At 43.1% G+C, this 26721-nt stretch overlaps 1 protein-coding gene across 1 annotated transcript in view; it reads right to left on the bottom strand.

Moving 5' to 3' along the window:
- The window catches only part of LOC131930284 (plasminogen-like), a 65072-nt gene extending 48250 nt beyond the window's left edge, over window positions 1-16822 (bottom strand). Inside the window, exon 1 of the mRNA XM_059286697.1 lies at window positions 16508-16822. Coding sequence (XP_059142680.1) covers window positions 16508-16630 — 123 coding nt within the window. The 5' untranslated portion in view covers window positions 16631-16822. The remainder of the gene's footprint in view (window positions 1-16507) is intronic.
- Between the last annotated feature and the right edge of the window lie 9899 nt (window positions 16823-26721).

Below are 26721 nucleotides of genomic sequence, written 5' to 3'. Positions count from 1 at the left end.
ACCGACAGAGGGCGTGGTATTGTTATAAGCCCAGTCGACCAAATCAAAGCCTCAAACTGCAGCCCATGAATAAGTCATTTTGCAGACTTTGTGAATTCCAGAACGTCACGGGCACAACTACGCCTGCAAAATCTGGCGTCGCAGACACCGTATCCCCATCTGTTCCAACACCTGCCCCCACCCTCGCTCCCCACCCCAGCCCACCTGTCCGCTCCCCACCCCAGCCCACCTGCCCGCTCCCCACCCCAGCCCACCTGTCCCAACACCTAGCCGTGAGTACATCCGCACACAACCCCATTCCTCACCTGACCAGGTTAGGGAATTTTTCTTGCACTGAATAACGCGCAACTTCGGTCGCAACTTTTTTTATACTACTCTTTGCAAGTCTTCCGCTCAAAGACATACTCCACTAAAATAGACCCAACAAAACATACAAACGGATTTTTTTTTAATAATATAGTTCTATGGTTCTTCTTTTTTTATTTTTTTTTACTTTTTTTGTCTTTTAAATTTGTTGCGTTTTTGACACGAAATATGACAAAAAGATTTAGGGGAGAGAAAAAAAAACGGACCTAAAGACCTCTCATAAAGAAGTCGCTGTATTTCCGGTGGGTGTCGGGTATTTTTGGCTCGGCGGCATTAAGAAGGATGCCGCCGTCTTGCCGGCGCCTGGGAGAGGGGAAACACTGGAAGCTGTGGCTGGGACGGACACGGTGGTGGAACTGTGGACGTCTAGAGCCGCGTTCAGACGCGTGCGTCGAAATCTAAATAGATGTCAAGACCTATGTAGACGTCAAGGTGTCAATATCTGTGTAGACGGTAGGATCGAAGTAAACATCAAGATCATAGCTGATGTCTACATCTATACAGGCGTCAAGATCTTAACTTAAAGATCTTAGTCCAAGATCATTGCAGATGTCAATACCTTTAAACAGGGATCAAGATCTTAGCAGTCCTTTAGATCTTATCAGGGGTCAAGATCTTAGTAGTCCTTTAGATCTTACCAAGGGTCAAGATCTTTAGATCTTAAGAATGTCACTAGCATTGGCTGGACGGGTTTGGTTCAAAGATCTTGGCTAAAGATCACAGGCTAACCTAACTTTAGAGTTGCTGTGTTAGATATTTGGGCTAAATAGAAGATAACTATTAACAAAAAACTATTAAGGGTAAATAAATCGAAGTATAGAAGCTGCAAGCTTCGTAGTCTATGCTATAATCTCAAGAATAATCACCATATTCAAGTAGGCCTGCTTGTTTTTTTTTTTTTTTATTTATTCGTTTTTATAGTTTTCTTTTTTTATTTTACAACTACATTGTTTGAAATAGTTAAGGTGTGAATGGGGTTTTTTTTTCCTGTTTTTTTTTCTCCCTTAGACATTTGTCATTTTAAGTCGATAGGGTCACGTGTTCAATCAGACGACAGCCTGACCTTGGTGACCTTGGTGACCTCTGGTCCACTAATGGCATTCGATCAGTCGGCTGAAAGCGTGTTTTGTTACCTGGGATCTCTGGCCCATTTGTCTGACTGGTTCCAAGATTTGCTGGTTGAGAAAGATTTTTTTCTCCTGATATCTATTGACGCGAGATAATCTAGGGGTCAACGCTCGCGGTCTGTATGGGGGTCAGTTCAAAGGTCAGTTCAGAGAGGTCAGGTTTGTGGTAGTCAGGTTAGTGGTCGATAGGTTTGGTGCTGGGTAGGACGGAAGCGTAGTGGGGGACAGGACAGATAGGTGGGGGGGGGACAGGACAGATAGGTGGGGGGGGGGGGGACAGGACAGATAGGTGGGGGACAGCATAGTGGTAGACAGGACAGCATAGCGTGGACAGGACAGTAACTTGTGGACAGTTTACATCGGGTCAACAATGCTTGGTCATTTCAGCTAATATTATCTTCAGACAGAGGAAATGAAATGAATGGCATTGGTCAGACAATGGTGTGATGCCAGTTCAGCAGGGGTCAGTTTGGCCAGGGGTCAGTCCAATGATGGTCATTTCAGCGAACGGTCAGCTTAGCAGCGGTCAGTCTGGACTGTGTCTCGTTATCTCCAGTGACCCGTTGGTGTGTCCCCCCCTCCCCCCTCTCCCTCGATCGATCCCAGAAGATTGACCTGCCTGGTGTCCAGAAGACGAGGTCAGCCTTCAATTTGCTGCTAAGTAGATCGTCTCCTCACTGGTGGCGTGTGTAATACGGGGGTGGGGGGTGGCATGGGGAGGGGGTGGATTATCGAAGGGGTGGACAGGAGAAGGGGTGGATTAGGGAGGGGTGGCACTGTGAGGAGGTGGCATAGGGACGTGTGGTGGCAAGGAGAAAGGTATGGGGAGGGGTGGCATGGGGAGGGGTGGCATGGGGAGGGGGTGGATTATCGAAGGGGTGGACAGGGAAAGGCGTGGTATGGGGAGGGGTGGATTGAGAAGGGGGTGACAAAGGGAAGGGTGTGGGTATGAGGGTGGGCATATTAGGAGTGGTCAAATTAGGGGGTATATGAGGAGTGGGCATAGTGGGCATAGTGGACATATGAAGAGTGGGCCAATGAGTAGTCATATGAGGAGTTGACATAATGGGCATATGAGGCGTGAATATAGTGGGCATATGACGTGGGGGCACGTGCTGTTTTGTCTTGAATAAGTCCATGTGACGTGTCACGTGATACGGTATATCGACCTGAATGTGATCAATCCAAAGTTTGCAGTTCCCACACTCTCCCCCCTCCCCCCACTCCCACATAAGTGAATAGGACCGGACGACCGTAGGAAACATTAAATAACTAGCTCTGGACGTGTGGTATTCAGCTCCTTTCCTCCAAACGTTTACTCCATCCTGTCGCCCTCATATGCACTCTCTTATTACTGTCTCCTACCCCCTCCCACCACACACCAAAATCATCTTCCATTCCATACCCCCTCCCCCCCCCCAACTTTCCGATCCCCTTTTTATAATCCCCGACCCCTTCACATAATCCCCTCCCATTCTGCCTCAATCATCCTCCTTTACATTGTATTGTTCGATTTCCCCACAGCTTAGAACCTAGTACCTACATCGTAGGTTTCATTAACCCCAAACTTACTTAAACCTTACACCCCACCATCCTAACACAACAAAACACCCAGAACCCAAACTCCTTGAGTTTGTAACCAAATCCTTCAAGTTTGGCCAGAAAATGTGCGGTGTGCGCTGGCACATGTGGGAGCCAGGCCAGTTTTTTAAATTTAATTCTTCTGTTTGTTGTGAGCGGCCGGTCATGTGACACGTGCAAGCCTCGTCTTCAGATTGGCACGACGGGGAAATGTTGTCTGCAGGCTAAAGGTCACTAAAGGTCACGGGGCCCGTCAGTCAGTCTGGGAGATGAGGAGAACCTAAAATACCTTTTTTTAGTTGGTTTACTTCCCCCCCCCCCCTTTCTTTAGTTGGTTTACTTCCCCCCCCCCCCTTTCTTTAGTTGGTTTACTTCCCCCCCCCCTTTCTTTAGTTGGTTTACTTCCCCCCCCCTTTCTTTAGTTGGTTTACTTCCCCCCCCCCCCCTTTCTTTAGTTGGATTACTCCCCCCCCCCTTTTTTTAGATAGTTTATCACATTTTTAGGTATTTTACAATTTAAGGAAGCTTACCGACTATCATAGGTATTTACCATATTTTAGGTAGTGTTCCATCTTCTTAAATATAGGCAACAATATCATGGGTCGTGGTCTTAAATGAGTCTTAGAGGGGTGGGGGTGGAAGTAGAGTTCTACTTTCGTAACGATGTGTGACGAGGGTGACGGGGAAGTGTGACATCACACTTTTGAATTCCAAAAAGTAGTTTAAAAAACTGAATTTTAATCATTATTTCGCGTTATTGACAGACCTTTTTTTTTGTAAACTCTGATAGTGATAGATATTGATTAATATATTTTTATGTTGCCTGCGTCCAGTCAATGTTTTAAAAAGAAATCGATGTTTAAAATAACAAAAACTGCAATTAATTTATTTTAGCGTGGGCGTTATATAACGAGTGAGGACATCATAGTAGGGGGGGGGGGGTGGGTGGATGGCGTTATTTGTGACGGTGGGAGGGAGATAGTAAAACTCGTTTTTTTTTTAACATGATGTCGTTTATGGATGGCCCATAGGGTTTTACACTTTAAAGTTGTTAGTCTCACATCCTCTTTTTTCCCCGTTCATATCCAAGATACAAAGGGAAGGTAAAGTAGAGTTCCTCTGTTTCATTAACCTCAGCATACTGAGGAAAAGTGCTAGTTTGCATTATACCCAACAGCCTTAGGTCAGGTTAATCTAAGTACCCATTATAAATGGCAGTTTACCCGTCATTTTACATATAAGAAAAGTATCGGGTTCGAACCCGCTGGTAGATAAGGCTCGATCCCTTCCAACACTAAAAATTAAGAACGAAGAAGAAGAAGACATATAAGAAGTTTCACGGCTGTTTACCATATGTCCTTACGTGTATTTTTTTATGCCCTTTTTTTCACCAGATTTTTACAATGTTTTTATTTTTCCTTCCTGAAGTATCTCGCGTGATTCTACGAGAATCATTTAAAGCAGTCAGTGCCAAAATATTTGCCCAAGACAATTTACGCCGATGTGAAGTCTTAAACATCTACATCTCTAATCTATGTAAATTATCCAAGGGAGGGGTGAGGCGGTGGTGAGGATTAAAGGTTCTATTACGGCTAGAGTTGGGTTTGTTACTAAAAACAAAAACAGTGTTTTTGTACGGGGAAAGCAAAAGGTTTGACATTCCGCCATTTTCTGTTTTGATATTAACCTGAAATATTTTTTTTCTACAACCAGCGAAGATAAGAGACACGTGTTTTTTGTTAGTGCGGATGCACCTACCATAATCGGACGGGGGAGGGGGAAGATAAAATCAGGAGGGTGGGAGAGATAATATAGGGATAAAAATAGGGAGGGAGATAAAATAGGGAGGGGGGGGGGGGGAAATAGCCAATAGGTTGTTGAACTGAACAGGAATATTCAATTTTAATTTGCTCTACTTTTTAGTATTAGGTTTCATTTGATTGGATCTCGTAATTCAAAACAGCCGTACATTTTACTTCCACCTCCCCCCCCCCCCCTCCTACACACTCTGTTAGATGGAAGATTAATCCCCCCCTCCCCTCACCCACACCACTCAGGTGTAGGGTTACTCCCCTATATGAAACTGCACTTAACATTTCCGGCTGAATGTTAACATCTCATAGGTCAGTTCAAATCTCAATGGGGGTCATAAACCCGGTACAAGGGAATTTTGTGGGGTGGGGGGGGGGGGGCAGTCATAGCCCGGTACAATGGAATCTTGTGGGGTGGGGCGGTCATAGTCTGGTACAAGGGAATCTTGTGGGGTGGGGCGGTCATAGTCTGGTACAAGGGAATCTTGTGGGGTGGGGGGGGGGCGGTCATAGCCCGGTACAAGGGAATCTTGTGGGGTGGGGGGGCGGTCATAGCCCGGTACAAGGGAATCTTGTGGGGTGGGGGAAGTGGGGTCGTTTCCCCGTACAAGAAAAATTCGTGATGGGATCATTGCCTCGTAGAAAATCACACGTGGGGGGGGGGGGGGTTCATAGACAGGAACCAAAAAATCCCATGGGATGCGGTGGGGGGGGGGGGGGGCATTAGCCCAATACAAGAAAATCTCTTGTAAAAAACAGGCAATCTGTTAAAAAAATCTCACGGCTATGGGAGGTAACTGCTAGATGAATTCCGCCGCATTGGCTTTAAAATGGCATGTTTTGACATTCCGGGGTGCGGGGTTCGAGCCCCAGGTAGGAGGAAAACGTGAAACTGATACGCGTGATGTTCCATCATCTAGACAAAACAACATGAGGGAGCTCACTGGAACATTCTCATCCCAACTCCTGATCATTATTCACTCTAAATAATTGCCGTTTTAGCTCTGTTGGTCGTTTAAAATAAAGTTTCCATTCAAGCTCTGGTTGCTGTTACTTAAGCTCTGGGGTTTTTCCATTTAGCTCAATCAGGCTCATAATGCTCCATGTATTCAGCACACAGAACAGTTCAGCATGCGCGTGTTTTTTCTACAAGTCAAAGACAAGCATAGGACATTACCCCTCACCCCCACCCGGTCAATTACCCCACCCTAAACAATTCCCCCCCCCTCCCCCGAGTCATTTCCGTTCCCCCTCCAATCGTCGCCATTATCCGCTGTTGTTTTTACCGTAGGTAAATATCATTTGCTCTCAAGACGCCGCCTTGTTCCCAGCAAGCGCTTCACGGAAGTAGCGATCGTTCCCAGCGTACCACGTGGGCAGGTTGATCTAAATTTAGCTCCACGTTTTTCCTGTACCGTCTGGGCCGTTGGATTTTGTTGTTTTTTGTTGTTTTTTCTTTTTTTTTTTAAATTCCGAAAATACTTGATTGCAGGTCACAGGAAATACATCAACTATGCGTCATAATTAACCGACAACATACTGAATTACGTCACGAGTGACTGTAACCATTCCACAAATGACGTTACTACTGCGCATAAAAAACAACTAGGTTAGGATTTCTGCTAATCAGAGAAACGGATGTACTTTTCTGGTGTTGGAAAATGGACGCGGAGTTGGTAAGTTTAAAAATATTAATTGCTTTATTTTTAAATTTCAGTTAATTGATTACATAATGAAGGAAGTAATTAGAGGAATACTTCAAACTGTTCTTAATTAGCATGCGGTTACGTAACAATTTGTGGCCTCGTAATTAACAGCAGAAAGTTCTGGTTTTTTTTTATTTCGTTTCGTTATTTTGTTTTTTCCAGGTTTTGACTCGCCTGGACCTTCTATGACAGATTACAGCTCATGACGTTTGAGGGGCCACGCTTACGTCTGTAAACTCATTAACACATTAGCTCATTAGCTGAAAAGCGAGACTTAGCTCCTAGATGGCTGAGCTCAATGTTTTGTATGAATGTTTTCAAACGCCGTTTTTTTTCTGTGTTTAACTGCTAGTGACGAGTTTTTTGTTATTTTTTTTTTAAATATGTGAGTTCATTCAGCCGTAATAGATACCTGGCAGCTATGTGAAATAAATAGCATGCAACATCCTTTTAGGGAGAGTGGAGTGGAATTACAGCTATGCGAAAACAAAGGAAGATTTAAAATATGGTAGATCTACATGGTCTTTTGAATCACCCCCCCCTCCCCCCCCCCCCCCAAGCATGTAAAACACAGGCAACATGGTTGTTTGGCGTTGAAGAGAGGATTAAAGGTTAGCTAAGGAGGATTAACGGTTAGGTAATGAAAGGATTAATTGTCATTTTCAACACTAACACTCTCCACACTACCACCCTTCACACTACCACTTTCCACACTACCACTCTCCACACTAACACTCCCCACACTACCACTTTCCACACTACCACTCTCCACATTACCACTCTCTACACTACAACTCTCCACACTACTATTGTCCAGAATACCACACATTAGACAGCATGTATGTAGCTATAGACGTCAGCTAGACTTAAGCAACATACAGACAACACTACACCATCTGACAACCTGAGACAGCATGTATTTAGCAATGGACGTCTGCTAGACTTAAGCAACATACAGACAACACTACACCATCTGACAACCTGAGACAGCATGTATTTAGCAATGGACGTCTGCTAGACTTAAGCAACATACAGACAACATTACACCATCTGACAACCTGAGACAGCATGTATTTAGCTATAGACGTCTGCTAGACTTAAGCAACATACAGACAACACTACACCATCTGACAACCTGAGACAGCAACATACAGACAACACTACACCATCTGACAACCTGAGACAGCAACATACAGACAACACTACACCATCTGACAACATGAGACAGCAACATACAGACAACACTACGACATCTGACAACCTGAGACAGCATGTATTTAGCAATGGACGTCTGCTAGACTTAAGCAACATACAGACAACACTACACCATCTGAAAACCTGAGACAGCATGTATTTAGCAATGGACGTCTGCTAGACTTAAGCAACATACAGACAACACTACACCATCTGACAACCTGAGACAGCATGTATTTAGCAATGGACGTCCTGCTAGCCGTTAAGCAACATACAGACAACACTACACCATCTGACAACCTGAGACAGCAACATACAGACAACACTACACCATCTGACAACCTGAGACATCAACATACAGACAACACTACACCATCTCACAACCTGAGACAGCAACATACAGACAACACTACACCATCTGACAACCTGAGACAGCAACATACAGACAACACTACACCATCTGACAACCTGAGACAGCATGTATTTAGCAATGGACGTCCTGAAAGACTTAAGCAACATACAGACAACACTACACCATCTGACAACCTGAGACATCAACACACAGACAACACCACACCATCTGACAACCTGAGACAGCAACATACAGACAACATTACACCATCTGACAACCTGAGACAGCATGTATTTAGCAATGGACGTCTGCTACAGGCAACACTTCCAAAAATAACTGTGCAGTGATAACGTAACAAAAAATGTTGAAACAGCCGAGATAAAATCTAAAAATAAACTCTATCAAGTCGATAAAGGGGCAGAGCTCACGTTATTAAAAAGGTGTTTGACGCGTCTGAATAAAACAAACATTAACTTCTATTTTATACCTGGTTTTTTATGTTGATGGCTGTATGTTAATATTTTGTCTTATATTTTTACTGGGTATTTTTAAAATAACATTTTTATCACAGGAAAAAATGCTAAGCACCCGCTAATTTTGACGATATATTTAGCGCGGATGAAGTGGAGTGTTTTACTTTCAGACCGCAAAAAAAGAAAAGTTTCAACATTTAACCTCCGACCTTACCCGTCTTAGGTCAGGTACGTATTAAAGCTGAGTCGACTCAGTCAGTCCTGATATCAGGCATTTAACGTATTTTTTAAAAAATTCTCTTAATTTTGACTTTTTTTTATTCATCAATCAAAAACAAAAAACACTTAAGAAATTAACATAATCTTAATTAAGATCTTGAAGTTTGTGAGAGTAAAGCATTAATAAATGTGACACTTATTACATGTCTTTTTGTTGAGAAATTGCTGGCACCAAAACAAAAGTGTATCATTTGTCAAAGTTCAACCGGACAATATGGGGAAGCTTGTTTTTATATAACATTGAACAACCATCGATTCCAATATTTTTTTACCAAAATCCTACAAATTTATTTAGGAAAACAATATCCTTTGACGCTTACTACAAAAACCTATCCCTAAACTTGTCTTTGTGTCTTTGATGCTTCATGGAAGTCTGTAGTGGTGTACTCTCTCAAGATTTACTGTAACTAGAGAACTCTTCCAAGATTTACTGTAACTAGAAAACTCTTCAACGCCACTGTCAAACACTTCAAATCAATTTCTCCGAATAGGAAAACAAAACAGAGATTCGAAAACAAAACAAAGGGAAACAAATCGGATAATTTCGTGACCTGACGATCGTGTCAACAGCCTAGAATGACCCAGAAACTCACCCTAGGACAAAAATAAACAAAGCAACAGAAAAAACCGGAAGCGATCAAGTTAAAAGACAATCACAACTTGAATCTTTTTTTTTTTCATTAAGTGGGCATTACGGATGGAATTCCCGTAAAATCTAAAATTAGACCAGTGTTTTGTGTCCGAATAGGGAAGTGTCGGCCTTGAATAGGAACTGTTGACCTTGGTGTGTCTGGAATTTCCCATGTTTCTTTTTTAATGTTGGAATCTAGAATTAAAATGCTGACGAGAACAGGGAACGGATAGCGTTAAAGTTAGCAATGATGATTCCGCTAACGTATGTTGACGCTAAAATAGCACCAACGCCCAGACGAGGACGCATGTCCTCATGAGGACATATGTCCTCTTCACATACTACAGGACATAGGTCAGGTTGGTGTAAATGCACTAGACTGTTATCAGTTTAAGAGATCTAGACCATGCCTTCTGTTGGATAAGAGCGGATTTAGATTACAAACTGTGAAGGGTTAAGAAAATCTAGGCCATAAGACCAATACCTTCTGTTGGATAAAAAAAGGATACAGATTACAAACCAAACTGTAAAGGGTTAAGAAAATTTAGGCCACATCTTGGAGAGAAGATCTTGACAACGAGTTATGTTGGTTGGGGAGGATGTTGGGACCTCCCTCCGATACGGTTACGCAATAATATGACGTATATCCTAAACGCATAGTGCGTGATTTCAACAACTTTGTCCTATCACCAAGAGTTGCGTGTCTCTAGGACAAATGTCCTTTACATGCGGTACACTCCAGGATAAGGTATGCAGGACATGGTTACCAAGCCAAACAGTTGTACAAGTTCAAAGTTGACAAGTTCAAAGTTGACAAGTTCAAAGTTGACAAGTTCAAAGTTGACAAGTTCAAAGTTGACAAGTTCAAAGTTGACAAGTTCAAAGTTGCACAAGTTCAAACTTGACAAGTTTAAACTTGACAAGTTCAAACTTGACAAGTTTAAACTTGACAAGCTTCATGACAGGGCACCAAGCCAAAACGTTCCATTTTTGGACCCTAATCCATACTCCTCCATGTTGGAACATAATCCATAGGATTCCACGTTGAACCCTAATCCATACTGAACAATGTTGGACCCTAATCCATACCGTTCTATTTTGGACCCTAATCCATACTCTTTTATGTTAAACCCTAATCCATACCGTTCCATGTTGGACCTAATCCATATCACTCCATATTGGACCGTAATCCATACTGTTTATTGATGGACCCTAATCCATAGGACTCCATATTGGACCGTAATCCATACTTCCTTGAAGGACCCTAATCCATACTTTTCCATGTTGCACCGGAATCCATACTGCTCCATATATGTTGTGCTACTGAATACTATTCTCTAATCCTATATCTGTATGCTAGCCTAATCCCCTTATGCTAGCCTAATCCCCTTATGCTAGCCTAATCCCCTTATGCTAGCCTAATCGCTTCTGCTTTTTGCCGTATCCCAACACAAACAGCTCCACGCTCAGCTTACAATCCGTTTTGCTTCATTTTATTTTTTCTTGAAAAAGCGACTGCTTCACATTAACCTTAAGCGACTGCTGGTTTAACCCACAAAAGAAAGGTTTCCCTAGCATGCAAAAACCAGCATAGATTCCAGAATGTGGCTTAACATCATTCATGCCTGAATAACCGCCAAATGTCCACGTGACATTCACGCTTGAATAACCGCCACATGAATTAAAACGAGGGTAAGATAAATTTATAACGTGAATTGTACATCTGGTATTTAGGGACTGTTTTTACACCAGTAGAAACACTCGGTTTAAGCTCCCACACCACAGGGTTAGCGTAAGCGGAGTTCTAATTCAGGTTAGGTCCAGGTTATAAAATCAAAGCTAGTTTCCCTAACCGAGTTATAGACATCTGACACGGCGCGGTACGTCTAACCCAATAGAGCGTACAGCCTGGAAGACGCGGCGCTGGCTTGTGTTGCCTGGCCAAGGCAGCAGCTAGCACGTACAGAGTTATCTCGCCATGACGCCCTGCTCTGGCCACCAGCGGGTGCTGCAAGATTTATTGCCCCTGCCAGTGTGTTCATTGCTTTGACCTAGATTCTCACGAAAGTGGTTCACGGTCAATCGAGGATGAACAGGCCCAGAGGTCTGTGGGGGGTACGGGCATATAGTTGTGTGGGGGCATGGGCATATAGGTCTATGGGGGTAGGGGCATATAGTTCTGTGGGGGCACGGGCATATAGGTCTATTGAGGCAGGGGCATATAGGTCTATAGGGGCAGGGGCATATAGATCTGTGGGGAGCAACGGGCATATAAGCCTGTGGGGGTTCACGAGCATGCATCCCTAAAGGGGCCACGGGCTTCTAGGTCTGTGAGACCCATGGGCCTCTAGGTCTGTGAGACCCTCAGGCCTCTAGCAGTCAAGGGCCCTTAGGTCTGTGCACGAGCAAACAGCTCTTTAAGCCATGAGCCTTTCTGTGAGACCCACGGGCCTTTAGGTCTGTGATACCCACGGGTCTTAGACAGCCAAAGGCCCTTAGGTCTGTGCACGAGCACACAGCTCTGAAGGCCACGCGCCTTTCTGTGAGACCCAAGGGCCCATAGCTCGCTGAGAGCCGCGGGCCTGTAAATCTGTGTACGCTCGGGCCCAAGAATCGGGCTGACAACACCGGCAGCCGGAGGACGATGCCCCTGGAAGTCTGGTGCACTTGTCTAGAGCAGACATACAACTTCAGCGTCGTTTGGGAAAATGTGGACATTGTAGTTGATCATTAGGACATTTGGTTTCAATCATTTGGACCTAGGTCTAGGTAAGTCGGAAGTTTATATAGATAATCTAGAACATTTGCATAATTGTCTCGAGCATTTTAACATTTCTCTACGACATTTTGACTTTTCAAAAAAAAAATTATTTAAAATAATTATACATTCACTCGAACAGGCATTACCCTAGAACAACTAACACCCCCCCCCCCCCCAACACACACCATTTCTCGAAAAACAGCATACATTAAGCGTAATAGTCAGCCATTTTCCAATACTTTAGAACTCCAATCTACACTTCCTGGTGATAGCAAAACTAGGTAAACTACTCACTGGCACACAGCATTGTAATCTATTTACATCGCTGTTGTATAACAAGGAATGGAAGGCCACACAGAGATGTAAACAAAGGGACACAACCTAGAGTTAAACAAAAGGACACAACCTAGAGTTAAACAAAGGGGCACAACCTAGAGTCTATCCGAGACTTGACTGAGCTTTTGCTTAGTGATGCCCTTACTTCGGAGACACGAACTCATGAAGAAAAAGCTAGAGCCCTACTTGGGACCCCGAAGTATTGACTTGGACCCCGAAGTACTGACAAGAGCCCCACAACTTGGGACCCCGAAGTATTGACTTGGACCCCGAAGTACTGACAAGACCCACAACTGGGGACCCCGAAGTACTGACTGGACCAAGAAGTGCTGTCAAGAGCCCCACAACTTGGGACCCCGAAGTATTGACTTGGACCCCGAAGTACTGACAAGAGCCCCACAACTTGGGACCCCCGAATAACTGACTGGGACCTCCAAGAATTGACCATACCATCTACAAAACGCCAAAGAACTGACGAGTACCAAAACTTGGGACCTCGAAAAATTGTCTAGAACCCACTCTGTCTAAAGTCCCAAGTCACCAAATCACATCTACGACTGCTCACACTTCCAAACTACACACCGACATTTCACCAACTGGTGTGTACAGCACACGGACACACCTCTACACGGCACTTGTGCAACGTTCTGCGAGGGCCTGAACTGCGAACACGATGACGCACACCGCCAATGACGTTGATGTCAGGGTGAAAAGGTACCCTGCACACTTTCGGAATTCGGCACCCCGAACTCTTTAGGAATTCAGTACACTGAACACTTTAGGAATTCGACCCAGAATGTTACGGATGTTTCATTTTGCGTCCTTACGCATACACTGGGATTACGTTCAGCAGGGGTATGCACCTTACCGTGCGGCTACCAGGGCTCAGACATTTGTTTGGGACTGTTTCCACGTGACAATTTTTTATCAGTTCCCAAAACAGATGTTGAGTCGAGAGAACGCCAAGATTTCTTCGAGCTCATTGTTGATGTCGGGCTGTTTGTCTTGGAGCAGAGGAGGATTGGGATAAAGGGTGGCTTGGCTGCAACCAAAGGCCCCCAAAATTTGAGAGCCAACAAATATATGTTTATATATTTATTTATTTGTTTATATATATATATATATATATATATATATATATATATATATATATATATATATATATATATATATATATATATATATATATATATATATATATATATATATATATAAAATGTTCTTTGTGATATATTATTTACATTGAAGTTGGATAATATTTAGCCAAGGGCCATACTTAAGCTTAATCCCCCCCCCCCCCCCCTAAAAGGTTACTATGTGTGGCGATGGCATGATCGGAGGGTAGAGCTTACGAATGCTAACACGAAAGTCAAGAGTTTGGACCCCTGGTCGAGTGTATCAGTCTGACACTTGGGAAAGCGGCTGGCCATAGTGCTAACCACACTATCCCCTTGTATCCCTAGGTCATTGAAACAGCTGAGCTCTTCTTCCTCTACGTGTCTTGTCCATGAACAAAAAGACGACGACGAACGGTACTTTGAAATGCTAAGTATACTTCATTCAAGCTAGCAACTAAATATAAACGAAATCCGACAAACCCTGGACTGGAAAAGAAATAGACGTTGGGAATTATTTAGCCGGCTTAGAGTTTAACTGGCCTCAATCCACTGTGGTAGAACTTTATTTCAAGCGTAGTTGGAACTCCGTCTGTTGGGTTTGTTATGTCTGCCGTACAATCTTCGCTGGTCGCGATCTGTCGCTAAAATCTTGTCAGGTTAATCTATTTGTTTAGTTATTCAAGGTACGAACATTCTATGCATGTACAGTGGGTGTAGTTGTTGGCTAGTTTGTTGTTGTAGTTGTTGGCTAGTTGGTTGATGTTGTAGTTGTTGGCTAGTTGGTTGTTGTAGTTGTTGGCTAGCTTTTTGTTGTTTATTCTTTGTTGCGTTATTGGTTGTTGGCTATGGGGGGGGGGGTCTTTCGGCTCTGTTGTCTATATATTTATTAGACTTTTGCGTTACTTCATCTTTTTATTTTTTATTTTATTTTATTTTTTGTTTTGGTTGTTGACTATTTCGTTCTGCGCATGCGCAATGAACCGTTGATTCTGTTGATTTAGCTATTGAATTTGAATAGTCATTTATAGCTTGCATATGTGTCAGATTTTGAAAGCGACTAGTTAATGAAGACAGCAGGTTGTGTCTGGGTGGGCGGGGCTAATCGTGACGTGAGACCTGATTTAACAGATGCACACACGTGGGGCTATTTATAGACAGTGAATCGCGAGAAGGGAGGGGAAGCGGTGCGCGAGAAATAATTGAGAGAAACGGGGAGGTAATCCATGGAGTTTTTCAGTGTTTGGCAATTAGAGCTGAGTTCACCTCGACGACTGGACTAGGTCTGACCCACATAGCTGACCCAGCACGGTGACCGCTACACGTGTTATACAGCACACTGACCCGGGCCCTGATCTAGCAGCTGACCACTGGTCAACGTCTGTTTCAGCAACCTGACCCTGGTATAGCACCCTAAACCTGACTTAGCACCCTGCTTAGCACACTACCCAGCAGCACATTGACGTACAAAATCGTACCCAGCACCCTAGCACCGACTTAGCAGTGTTCCCAGCACCCTGACATACAAAGTGTGACCCGGCATGTGACCCTGACTTAGCACCCTGCTTAGCACACTACCCAGCACCCTGACATAAAATATCTTACCCAGCACCCCCTCGACTGGACAAAGCTTGACCTTGCTCGCATACCCGACCTGACCAGTGTCAAACTTCTGGTACATCAACATCCTAGATCTGGACCATAGTCCAGACCAATGCTAGACAAACATCAGCACAAGGTTAATGGCGGGTCTAGCGCTGAAACCCGGTCTCACCGTGAAAGGGAGAGGAGGGGGGAGGGGGGTTGACTTCACTACTAACACGTGACCTAGTAAAACCACAGTAACCTAACTTGGTCGAGGACTGAACCTGAAGATCCCCCACCCTTCCCTCCTCAGCTAAACACCAGTTTAAGTGCATTAAAGTCTGCGAGACGTCTGCTGGGGTCCAAGACATCCTGGCAGCAGTGGTATGGCAGTGAGACTAGCACAGGTGCTGGGGGCCTGAGACTAGCACATGTGCTGGGGCCTGAGACTAGCACAGGTTTTGGGGCCTGAGACTAGCACAGGTGCTGGGGGCTGAGACTAGCACATGTGCTAGGGCCTGAGACTAGCACAGGTGCTGGGGGCTGAAACTAGCACATGTGCTAGGGCCTGAGACTAGCACAGGTGCTGGGGGCTGAAACTAGCACAGGTGCTGGGCCTGAGACTAGCACAGGTGCTGGGCCTGAGACTAGCACAGGTGCTGGGGGCTGAGACTAGCACAGGTGCTGGGGCCTGCAAGAGATTAGCACAGGTGCTGGGGGCCTGAGATTAGCAAATGTGCTAGATCCTGAGACTAGCACAGGTGCTGGGGGCCGATGACTAGCACAGGTGCTGGATCCGGAGACTAGCACAGGTGCTAGGGCCTGACAGGAGACGAGCACAAGTGTAAGTATCGCCCCCCCCCCCCTCCCCCTTCAACCACACACCCCGCGTGTCTGTTGTTTATTTACATTGCAAGGTAGTTCGCCGTTTAGTACGTATCTGATCTTAAAATTTACAGACGGAGACGGGGGGGGTGGGGGGGTGTTGTTGCTGTGTTAAAATAGACTATAGTGTTAACGTTTTTTTTATGAATTGGGTTTGATAAGGAAAAGCATAAAAAAACGTATTTTGTTTATAAAAAAATATGTAACCGACTTTTAGAAAGTGAGGTGACAAGAAAAAATTAATGGTATAATAAAAATATATTCGAGGTTGTAAATAAGAGAAGGTACTAAAAATAGAATTCTCACCTTGGCCAGGTGCGCAGACGTTCGGGTCCAGGCTGTGAGGAACAAGAGCAGAAGACCAGCACAGCACATGGCGACTACTCCACGACCAGCCGGTGCTATGCCGTGGCTGGGATCGCAACACATTGGAATCGTTTTTTTTGTTTTCTCTGCTCTACTTCCTGGAGCCGCCAGACGGGAGATTCCTCAGGAACCGAGCCTAGGGTTGTGTGCCGCTGTGTCGTCGAGTGTTTACATGGTCCTCTCACCCGGGCCACGTCGGGATTAGCAGCGGCGACGGGTCAACGGGATTAGGTTAGCGGATTAACTCCAAGATTTTCGTACTTTTCTTTTATTAAATATTTGCAATTTTTTAAAAAATCTGAGTTAGCGAATTCCAACTAACAAGCAAATATGAAGAAGTTTTTAAAAACGAAATTCGCTTCAAATAACTTTAGATCTAATTTATTTTGCAACGTTTTTTTATGCTTACTAGATCTTTAAGTATAAAAGTATAGATAATTTCAAAGTTCCGCGTAAAATGAAGTTTTCGTAAATTTTAATTCCTAAGTCCGTGAAATTCTTTAAAACAAAGTCCTACATGTTTATAATGAATAGTGCATACTAAGTACAAACACGGCTACACTCGGCGATCATGAAGTACTTCAGTAGATCAGTGCTCCAATAGATCAGTACTCTGAAATAGCTATCACTGCCCTAAACAGCACAGCGCGGTAAAATAATTCACTAGCCACACTGCTCATACTACGAAATTTTCATCTTTTATAGACAAGCCCTCGCACACGGCTCCGCGCTTCACCCTCCCGGCACGCCCCGGCCTCCCCTCCCCGCCACGTGTGACGCTGTGGGTGAGTGGCTTACGTTAGCCCGTTTGTTCACTTGAGCGGGAAACTCCGTTTTCCATTGGGCCAGAGTTGCTAGTAGAACTACGGTGCTACGTTTTGATCACATATTCTTTATTTACAGACATTATTATAATTTTTCGCTATTTTAATTTTCCGGTAGCTATGATTTAAACAGTTGAAATCGTATAGGTTTACTTGAATTTAATCTATCAAAGTATAAAAAAACAGTTAACAATTAAAGGCACCGATTTGAAAAGATCCGCCTTAAACCAGAATCGTAGGGACCCTTCCCGGCACCCGGGACAAACTTTTAATTTGGCGCACCCCCCCCCCCGCTCGGGAGCAAATTTTCAATTTACACCCCCCTCACCTTCAAACTTTCGATTTGCACCCCCCCCCCCTCAAACTTTCGATTTGCACCCCCCCCCCCCCTCAAACTTTCTATTTGCATCCCTCCTCCCTTAAACTATTTATAATGCAAAAATGCAGCTAAAAACGCTTTAATTTGTTTTTACAACCCATTTTGGCGCCCCCTAAGGTCGGCGCCCGGGGACATATGTACCCCCCTGCACCCCCATTGCTACGCCTCTGCCTTAAACGTTTCCCTATTTCACCTTAAGCATAGACCCGCCACATAGCAGTATGATCAATACAGCTTTTCACAACCTAAATCCCACCTTTACAATGTACATGCCTTACATTTGAAATACGGTCTTAATCCCCGCTAGACTGCTCTGATCCCGTGACTTTGCGTATAGTTAACCCAAATCGTTGTAAATACATAAATAGCTGACCCCGTAACCATAAATCATATGCCATAAAATAAACTTAAACACCCTGCCGAGTTGGCTGACAAGTCAGGCAGATTTTATTTTATTTTTTGGAAAAATATGGACGACTGGTGTTCCATACTTATTATAAATTTTATGAATGGGAGAAATTGAGACGGCGGGGTGCATGGTTTGCGGTACAACTTAAGGCGTTATGTAGGTGCAGCTATCCAGGGTCTCACGGCGCTACACTGTACGGCAAGGAGAGGGGAACTACAGCCGCAACGTCATTGTCAGCGTGAAAAGTTGGTAATAAATCTATTTGTACACCCGTGTGTTTGTCTGTCTGTCTGTCTGTTCGTCTAGACGTCGAATACGTTGCGTATGTTAACTTCATTTACCAAATTAAAATAAAATAAAATACTAAGCTAGACACAAGCATAACCATACATATAAACATACAGACATGCACATACAATAAAGTACACGCATGCACGAACACACCTGAACCAACGTGTTGTGTTTATAGATCGCGTTAGTAACTTACCCAACTACAACAACTTTATCTCACTACAACAACTTTATCTCACCGCAACAACTTTATCTCACTACAACAACTTTATCTCACCGCAACAACTTTATCTCACTACAACAACTTTATCTCACCGCAACAACTTTATCTCACCGCAACAACTTTATCTCACTACAACAACTTTATCTCACTACAACAACTTTATCTCACTACAACAACTTTATCTCACCGCAACAACTTTATCTCACTACAACAACTTTATCTCACCGCAACAACTTTATCTCACTACAACAACTTTATCTCACCGCAACAACTTTATCTCACCGCAACAACTTTATCTCACTACAACAACTTTATCTCACTACAACAACTTTATCTCACTACAACAACTTTATCTCACTACAACAACTTTATCTCACCGCAACAACTTTATCTCACCGCAACAACTTTATCTCACTACAACAACTTTATCTCACCGCAACAACTTTATCTCACTACAACAACTTTATCTCACCGCAACAACTTTATCTCACTACAACAACTTTATCTCACCGCAACAACTTTATCTCACCGCAACAACTTTATCTCACCGCAACAACTTTATCTCACTACAACAACTTTATCTCACTACAACAACTTTATCTCACTACAACAACCTTATCTCACTATAACTTTATATCATTACAACTTTATCTCCTTACTACAACTTTATCTCTCTATAACAACTTTATCTCACTACATCTTTATCTCACTACAACAACTTCATCTCATTGCAACAGCTGTATACCACTACAACAAATTTATGTATGACAACTTTGTATACCTTTGTATCTTAGACCATCATTTATCCTTATGGTATTCTTTTATGCAATTGCAAACTGCGCATGTCTTGTGTTTGGTGCAATCTGTTGGGGAAAGTTTAGTGTGTAGGGGCAGGGCAAGTGTTGTGTAGAGCAGTAGCGTAGCCAGGATCGTCTCATGGGGGGGGGGGGGTGTTCAAATTTTTTTCCAGCAGTATATAACCCGGGGACAAACTTTCGATTAGCACCCCCCCCCCCCCTCAACTTTTCGATTTGCACACCCCCCCCCCCTCAAACTTTCGATTTGCACCCCCCTCAAACTTTATATATATATAGAGGGGTCTATGGGGGGGGGCTATAACCCCCCTAATCCCACTCCTGCCTACGCCACTGGTTTAGAGTTTGGGTAGAGACTCATATATATATATATATATATATATATATATATATATATATATATATATATATATATATACCTTTTTATTTAGTTTGTATACGCGTGCTCATGTTTGCGTATGTGTATATGTATAATAGATTGGCTCGTGTCACAGGGAACCCTGTGTCCGAACACACCAGCCAGACCATACCCTGGACACCAGCTGGACATGGTATCCCATACTGCCACTGGACCCGTGACTGCAGTATTGGGCAAATTTTGTAATGTCAAGGTCACCTGAGCCACTTGTTATTTGAAAAATATTTTTTTTTAATCTGGAGAGGTAATTTTAAATGGGTTTAATTTATCGTTGTAAACAGGAAGAATTTTTGTAGTTATCGCTTTAAAAAGAAAAAAAAAGTTACTTGAAGGGCAAACTTGTGATGAATCTTATTAATTTGATCCTGAGAAAAAGTTGAGGTTTATTTTTTGTTTTTGTTTTTTGTTACCTGGTTCTCAAGGTGAAACCTTGAGTACAAGGTCAATGCAGTGAGTTATAACCCGATGACACAGTTGGAAGTAAGTTTTTAAAGTGAGAAATTATCGAGATTTGCTTTCTCTAAACTGAGAACTTACTCAGCTTTGATTTTTCTAAACAAATAAAAAACTGTTCAAGCTTCATTTTTAAACTGAGATATTATTCAGATTTTATTTTTTAATTTTAAAAAATCTTTAACGAACTGCTTGTAAATAGATATATTCGTCAAAAGTATCCAATGTTTGTAGATTCGTATGCCTACCCTAACTCCAAATACTGGCCTTAATCCTATACATGTGCACGTATTACCAACTTTAAAATATCTAGTTCGTTATTGTACGACGATGCCGACAACTGTATATGATCGGAAATATAAATAGCTCATGGCCCCTAAACCGAAAAAATCCCGAGTTCGAACCCCAGCGATATCCTTAAGACGCCAACTCATCTAGGTGGAAAACTCCTATATCAAGCAAATTCTGTCTTGTAGTTTGTTCTTGAATGGGCTGTGGAGGTAAATCCAAAAATAAAAGGAAGCTGAAATCGTATCAATGGCCTATATATATGGTGCATAACATGTTGACACGTAATACCTAATTGTGTTGGAGGAAATCACATCCAACGTTATAATTAAGAACGAAAAAGAAGAAGAAAATATTAGTAATAATTAGGCTAATAAATCCTACCATGTTAGCTTATAATGAGTCTCACGAAACTGGTCAACGTTAAATCGATAGCCAGATAAGAATTGATTCCTGATCGATCGAGAAGAGTAAAATCGATAAGTGTTATGATCGGGTTACAGCTTCAGTTTTGTTAAAGGATTTTTTAAATGTCTACAATAAAATTATAGCTTGCAATATTATCCACATAGAACCACGGCAATGTGAAAATAAACTACCCTGAATCATGAAAGTATGAACATGGACTACCCTGAACCATGATAATGTGAATATGAACTACCCTGAATCATGACAATGTGAATATTAACTACCCTGAATCATGACAATGTGAATATTAACTACCCTGAACCATGACAACGTGAATATTAACTACCCTGAACCATGACAATGTGAATATTAACTACCCTGAATCATGACAATGTGAATATTAACTACCCTGAATCATGACAATGTGAATATTAACTACCCTGAATCATGACAATGTGAATATTAACTACCCTGAACCATGACAACGTGAATATTAACTACCCTGAACCATGACAATGTGAATATTAACTACCCTGAATCATGACAATGTGAATATTAACTACCCTGAATCATGACAATGTGAATATTAACTACCCTGAACCATGACAATGTGAATATTAACTACCCTGAACCATGACAATGTGAATATTAACTACCCTGAACCAGTGGCGTAGCCAGGATCGTCTCAAGGGGGGGGTTCCAATTTTTACCCGGGGACAAACTTTCGATTTGCACCCCCCCCTCTCAAACTTTCGATTTGCACCCCCCCCCCCTCAAACTTTCGATTTGCACCCCCCCCCCCCCTCAAACTTTCGATTTGCACCCCCCCTCAAACTTTCGATTTGCACCCCCCCCCTCATACTTTTTATATATACCGAGGGGTCTATGGGGGGGGTTATGACCCCCCCTAACCCCCCCCTGCCTACGCCACTGCCCTGAACCATGACAATGTGAATATTAACTACCCTGAATCATGACAATGTGAATATTAACGAGACAGACAAGTACGCTTCTAATGTAGGTTTCGCTCTACAAAGTTGAACAGAGTTATCTTGTAAAAAGTGATCTCCCATCAGCGGAGTGTTTAACCCGACCATTAAGTCTATGCAAACACGGACATTAGCATAAGGCAAGGGACACAAAAATGTGGACCCCCCAACAGTAGATTCAGATTTCTACAGAACGTTGTCTTAGAGGAGAGACTCTTGCGTCATCGGGGTGGTCACGTGATCGTTTTGTGTTGCGGTCTCATTGGTGAAGGAGATGTTAACGCGACACTTTACCGGCACTTGTCTTTGAGAGCCGGCAATGTAAATACAGTTGGATAGAGGTGGATAGTCGTGGAAATTGAGCTGGATGAGGCTGGATGGCTCTTTAACTTAGAACATTAGCGTTAGGAACATCCAAATCAGTTCACGAGAACAAACACGTCTTTTTTTTTTACTTTTTCGTATATACTTTGAGTCTTTTTTTTACTTTGTCGTATATACTTTGAGTATACTTGTCGACATGGTTTGGGGATTAGACCGTAAACAAAGAAGGATGTGGATTAAAGGTTCACCGTAGTTTATACCACCTAGTGGGACGGCGTGGTAGAGTGTTAGAGCGTTCAACTTCTAGCCCGTAAGTCTCGAGTTTGGACCCTGGGTTCGAGTACATAAGACATATCTGAGTCCACCCAGCTCTGATAGTACCTGACTGGCAGTATTTTGACCACACTATCCCTTCATGTGCGGAGGTCACTGAAACAAGTGAACTCTACTTCACCTCATTAATTTACTTTTTTAGACACCCCACTACATAAATATAGGCCAGTTCTGCTGTAGCTATGATTGAATTGAGTACTGGCTACAACAGACCTTCCAGGCTACGGTCGGATTTCCTCACCTGGGTGGATTAGAGCATGCCTCATTGTTTATTAATTTACAATACTCTGCTTTAACTTTGACTGCTGTGTTTGTTTATTAGCGCTAATTACATCAGATCATGGTGTCACTAAGTAGATTGATACTTGTGATTGTCACTGGAGACAGGCTGACTATTTCTACAAGCTTTTATTTAACTCACTTCCTCTGTCTGTGTGTCTAGATCGAAACGGCCGAGCGAAATTGCAGGCACTTCTAACTGACATATACGGTTCGTAATTGGTACGTGGGTCAAGACATGAAGACAATGCATCGTGACATTAAATTTGACTTAATTGGTCGCCAGATTAATTTTTCATGAATTAATTATTAATTCACTGAACGAGTGAAGGCAAAACATTTTTTATAACAAAGAACGCATATATTAAATGGGTCAGGGAGGGGGGGGGGGGGTACAGTAATTACTGGGGTTTTGTCGAGAACTATGGCGAGCTTCCGATTTCTGTTTGTATACATACGTCAATGTTGACTGGAGTTTTGTTACTGTCTTAAGTCAAAATCATTCGTATGATTTTTAATACAAGCCTCAGACCTACATCTTAGACACGTTGACAGTTACAAACCCCAGGCCTACGCTGTGTGCTAGTTAAAGGACCTGGAGTGGCCACTCTGGCCTTGTGTTACCACTTCATCCAACTCGTAGACGCTGACGTCACTGCACCAGGTAACCCTTCAAGGTCAGCTGTACTTTTTTGTTTCGTTTCGCTTTTATTTTTAGACTTAGTTTTATAGAACAACGACGGGCAGCGGTAGACGAATATTTTTTTCTCCGCATCAGAACAGGCAATTCTTGTTTACGGTGGAACAACACGTGGACAATGGACGAAAGGTCAAGCGCGATTCTGTTTTGACCTCCCTTTGTCATTTCGTCACACGACTGCCTGTTCGCACTTGTTCCTTCGCGGAGTGACCGCGCCGGTGAATGGTGAATTTGTGGCCTGCGAATTTGGACCGGCCCAGCGCGTGTTTGACTTCTGGTCCAATTTGTGTACGCAAACTTTTGCGTGTGTTTGAAAAGTGGGAAGCGGAGAGGAAACGAAATAATTTTAGATATCAATAACACGCACTAAAATCACGTAGCTGGGGATTTTTTTTAATGTATTCGTCTCCTGGGATGTCTCAAGTTTGTTATACATGTTTTAACCATGTAAAACACATCTTATATATATATATATATATATATATATATATATATATATATATATATACATCTTTGGGGGAGAGTGTGGTTCGATCGTAGAAGATAGTAGAGGTGGCCGGAGGGGAAGGGGGAGGGATACGCTCTTTGATATTAGTAGGTAAGCAAAATATGGAAATTGTGTCTCTTTCTTCTTAGAGGGATAGAGCGCTAGAGTGCTGAACCGAAAGTCTCGAGTTCGAATCCGCGTTCGAGTGAGTAAAAATACCTTGAGTTCATCCAGCTCTGGTGAGTACCTAACTCGCGACAGGGAAATTCAAGCAACTTTGCATAATTTGACCACACTTTCCCTTCATATGCCGAGGTCAAGAAACATATGAACTGTACTTGATCCACCCAATCGATCGCTGAGTCTAAAGTGGAATCTATACTTTCATACAGATCCAGAAAGAATAGCATTTAAATCAACTCACTAAAATCTTCTGCATTTTTTTTAAATTTCACAAATATATTCAGTTTCCACGCAACGTGTTACAATTTTTTTTTTAATATGCGCATGTTTCTAGTCAAATGAATTGTGTGCGCACTATTCGACGAGCGTATACATCAGATAGCGCATTGCTCCGCCTGCGCAAGTTTTGTGTGCGCATTTGTTCAGCGCATGTTCCTGTCCTGCATACGTTCATGTACCGTGAGAGTCGAGTCGGACAAGGGGGAGCACTTGAGTGCACTTTCGCAATGCTATTTTAAGTGTTCCCAGTTCCCCTGTAATTTTTTCATGTGTTACCCTGTACAGTATTACCTGCGAGTTACCACCTGCGAGTCACCACCTGCCAATTACCACCTGTGTGTAGCCCCACCCCGGGTAGCAGGTAAATCATGTCAAGTTTCACATAATCAAATAAGATCACGTGTTCACCACGCCAGGCAGCGCAGGGTTAGCCCCACAGCACCACCTGGAAATATGATTTTATGGGGGTGGGGAGAGTGAGGGGGGGGGGAGAGAGCTTTCGTGACCAGATTTCACTTTTTAAAAATAAAAATATTTTTGCTTCCGTTTGAGATAACCTTGACCTTGATGCGCTCATGCTGACCCACTTTTGGAAAATAATGTTGAGGGTAGGGAGGGGGAGGGGGTTTGGAAGATGTAACGGTTTAAGGATAGGGCAGTTAATCAGCGCTTGATGACACCTTTATATGAGGGAGACACTAAGATAGATTTGATATCCTTATAGGAGGTGACACTATGATAGGGATAATATCCTTATAGGAGGTGACACTATGATAAAGTTGATAACATTATAGGGGCTACCTCTACGATATAAGTGATATCCTTATAGGGGGTGGCACTAGGGATAATATCCTTATAGGGGTGACACTATGATAGGTGAGCAATGCGGTTACACTATAGTAGGTGTAATATCCTTATATGGCTGATACTACGGTAGGGGTTTGATACTATGGTCAGTGTGATATTTTTATAAAGGGTGAGTGTGATGAGTATAATACCCTTATAGGCAGAACCCCTGTGTGGTCAAACCGTTAGTACTTGCTGGAAAATGTACACACTTTAACAAGTAAAATGCGTACAGCTGTACCCGGTGGCGTCATTCTGTGACTCCCTGTGGGGTTACCCAGAGTGTCGCCCCCCTCCCCCCTTCCCCAACAAGTATATGCAAGAATTACAAAAACTATAGATAATTTAATACCATCCCTTCCTCTATGATGCCGCCCTGTGTCTAATGATTACATAACTTGCAAAAGCAGATTTTCTCATTAAAATTGGCAGTCGATTTTTTCGGCCACACCCCCTCTTGGATGATGTCGCCCCCGGGCGGTGCACCCCCCTCCCCTCGCCCCATTTGAGTGCGTCATGTACGACAAAACAAAACAAGCAGATTTTTAGAAATCTAATGTTACCTTTTCACTTGCAACATGTATACTATACAAGTCTAAAAAAACTCGCAACAAGTTCATGTTATATGAAAATATTTTTTCCCACGAAACTTGTATACTAGACTTGCTGCGAGTTGTTGTTTTTTTTTCTAGACTTGTAGAGCGTTAACATGTCGTAAACGTGAACGCGGTGTAGAACAAAAATTTCATTCTCTACATGTGCCGGGTGGATTCCAGAAATTGGGCGGGGGTCGTGGTTGTCACGTGCGACTTAATTTAAACAAATTTATTTTCCGCACCTGATTGCAACAAGGGAAGCTGGTGGACCACGCGCCGCTTGCAGGCAGTGGCGTAGCTAGGGAAGGGCGGGTGGGGCGGCCGCCCCGGGCGCCGACCTTAACGGGGCGTCAAATGGGGTAGAAAAATTAATTTAAAAGCTCATTTTAAGCTGAAGTATTGAATTAACCACAGTCAAAGTTACGAAACTAAACGAACACAAGACTTTACATAAGTGCTTTTTCACAGGAGATATAACTATATTTAGAGTTGGGAGGGAGGAGGCGCAAAATTGATAGTCCGCCCCGGGCGCTGGAATAGGTCGCTACGCCTCTGTTTGCAGGAGATCTGTTGGAGTGTCGTGAGAAAATAGAGGTTTGGTGGAAATTTTGAAAATTGTTCTGGCACATA

Source organism: Physella acuta, unplaced genomic scaffold, assembly GCF_028476545.2.
Source record: "Physella acuta isolate Inbredline_101_S28 unplaced genomic scaffold, ASM2847654v3 ptg001752l, whole genome shotgun sequence".
Lineage (NCBI taxonomy): Eukaryota > Metazoa > Mollusca > Gastropoda > Physidae > Physella > Physella acuta.
The sequence above is the reverse complement of the archived record's forward strand: the minus strand, read 5'-3'. Positions and strand labels throughout refer to the sequence as shown.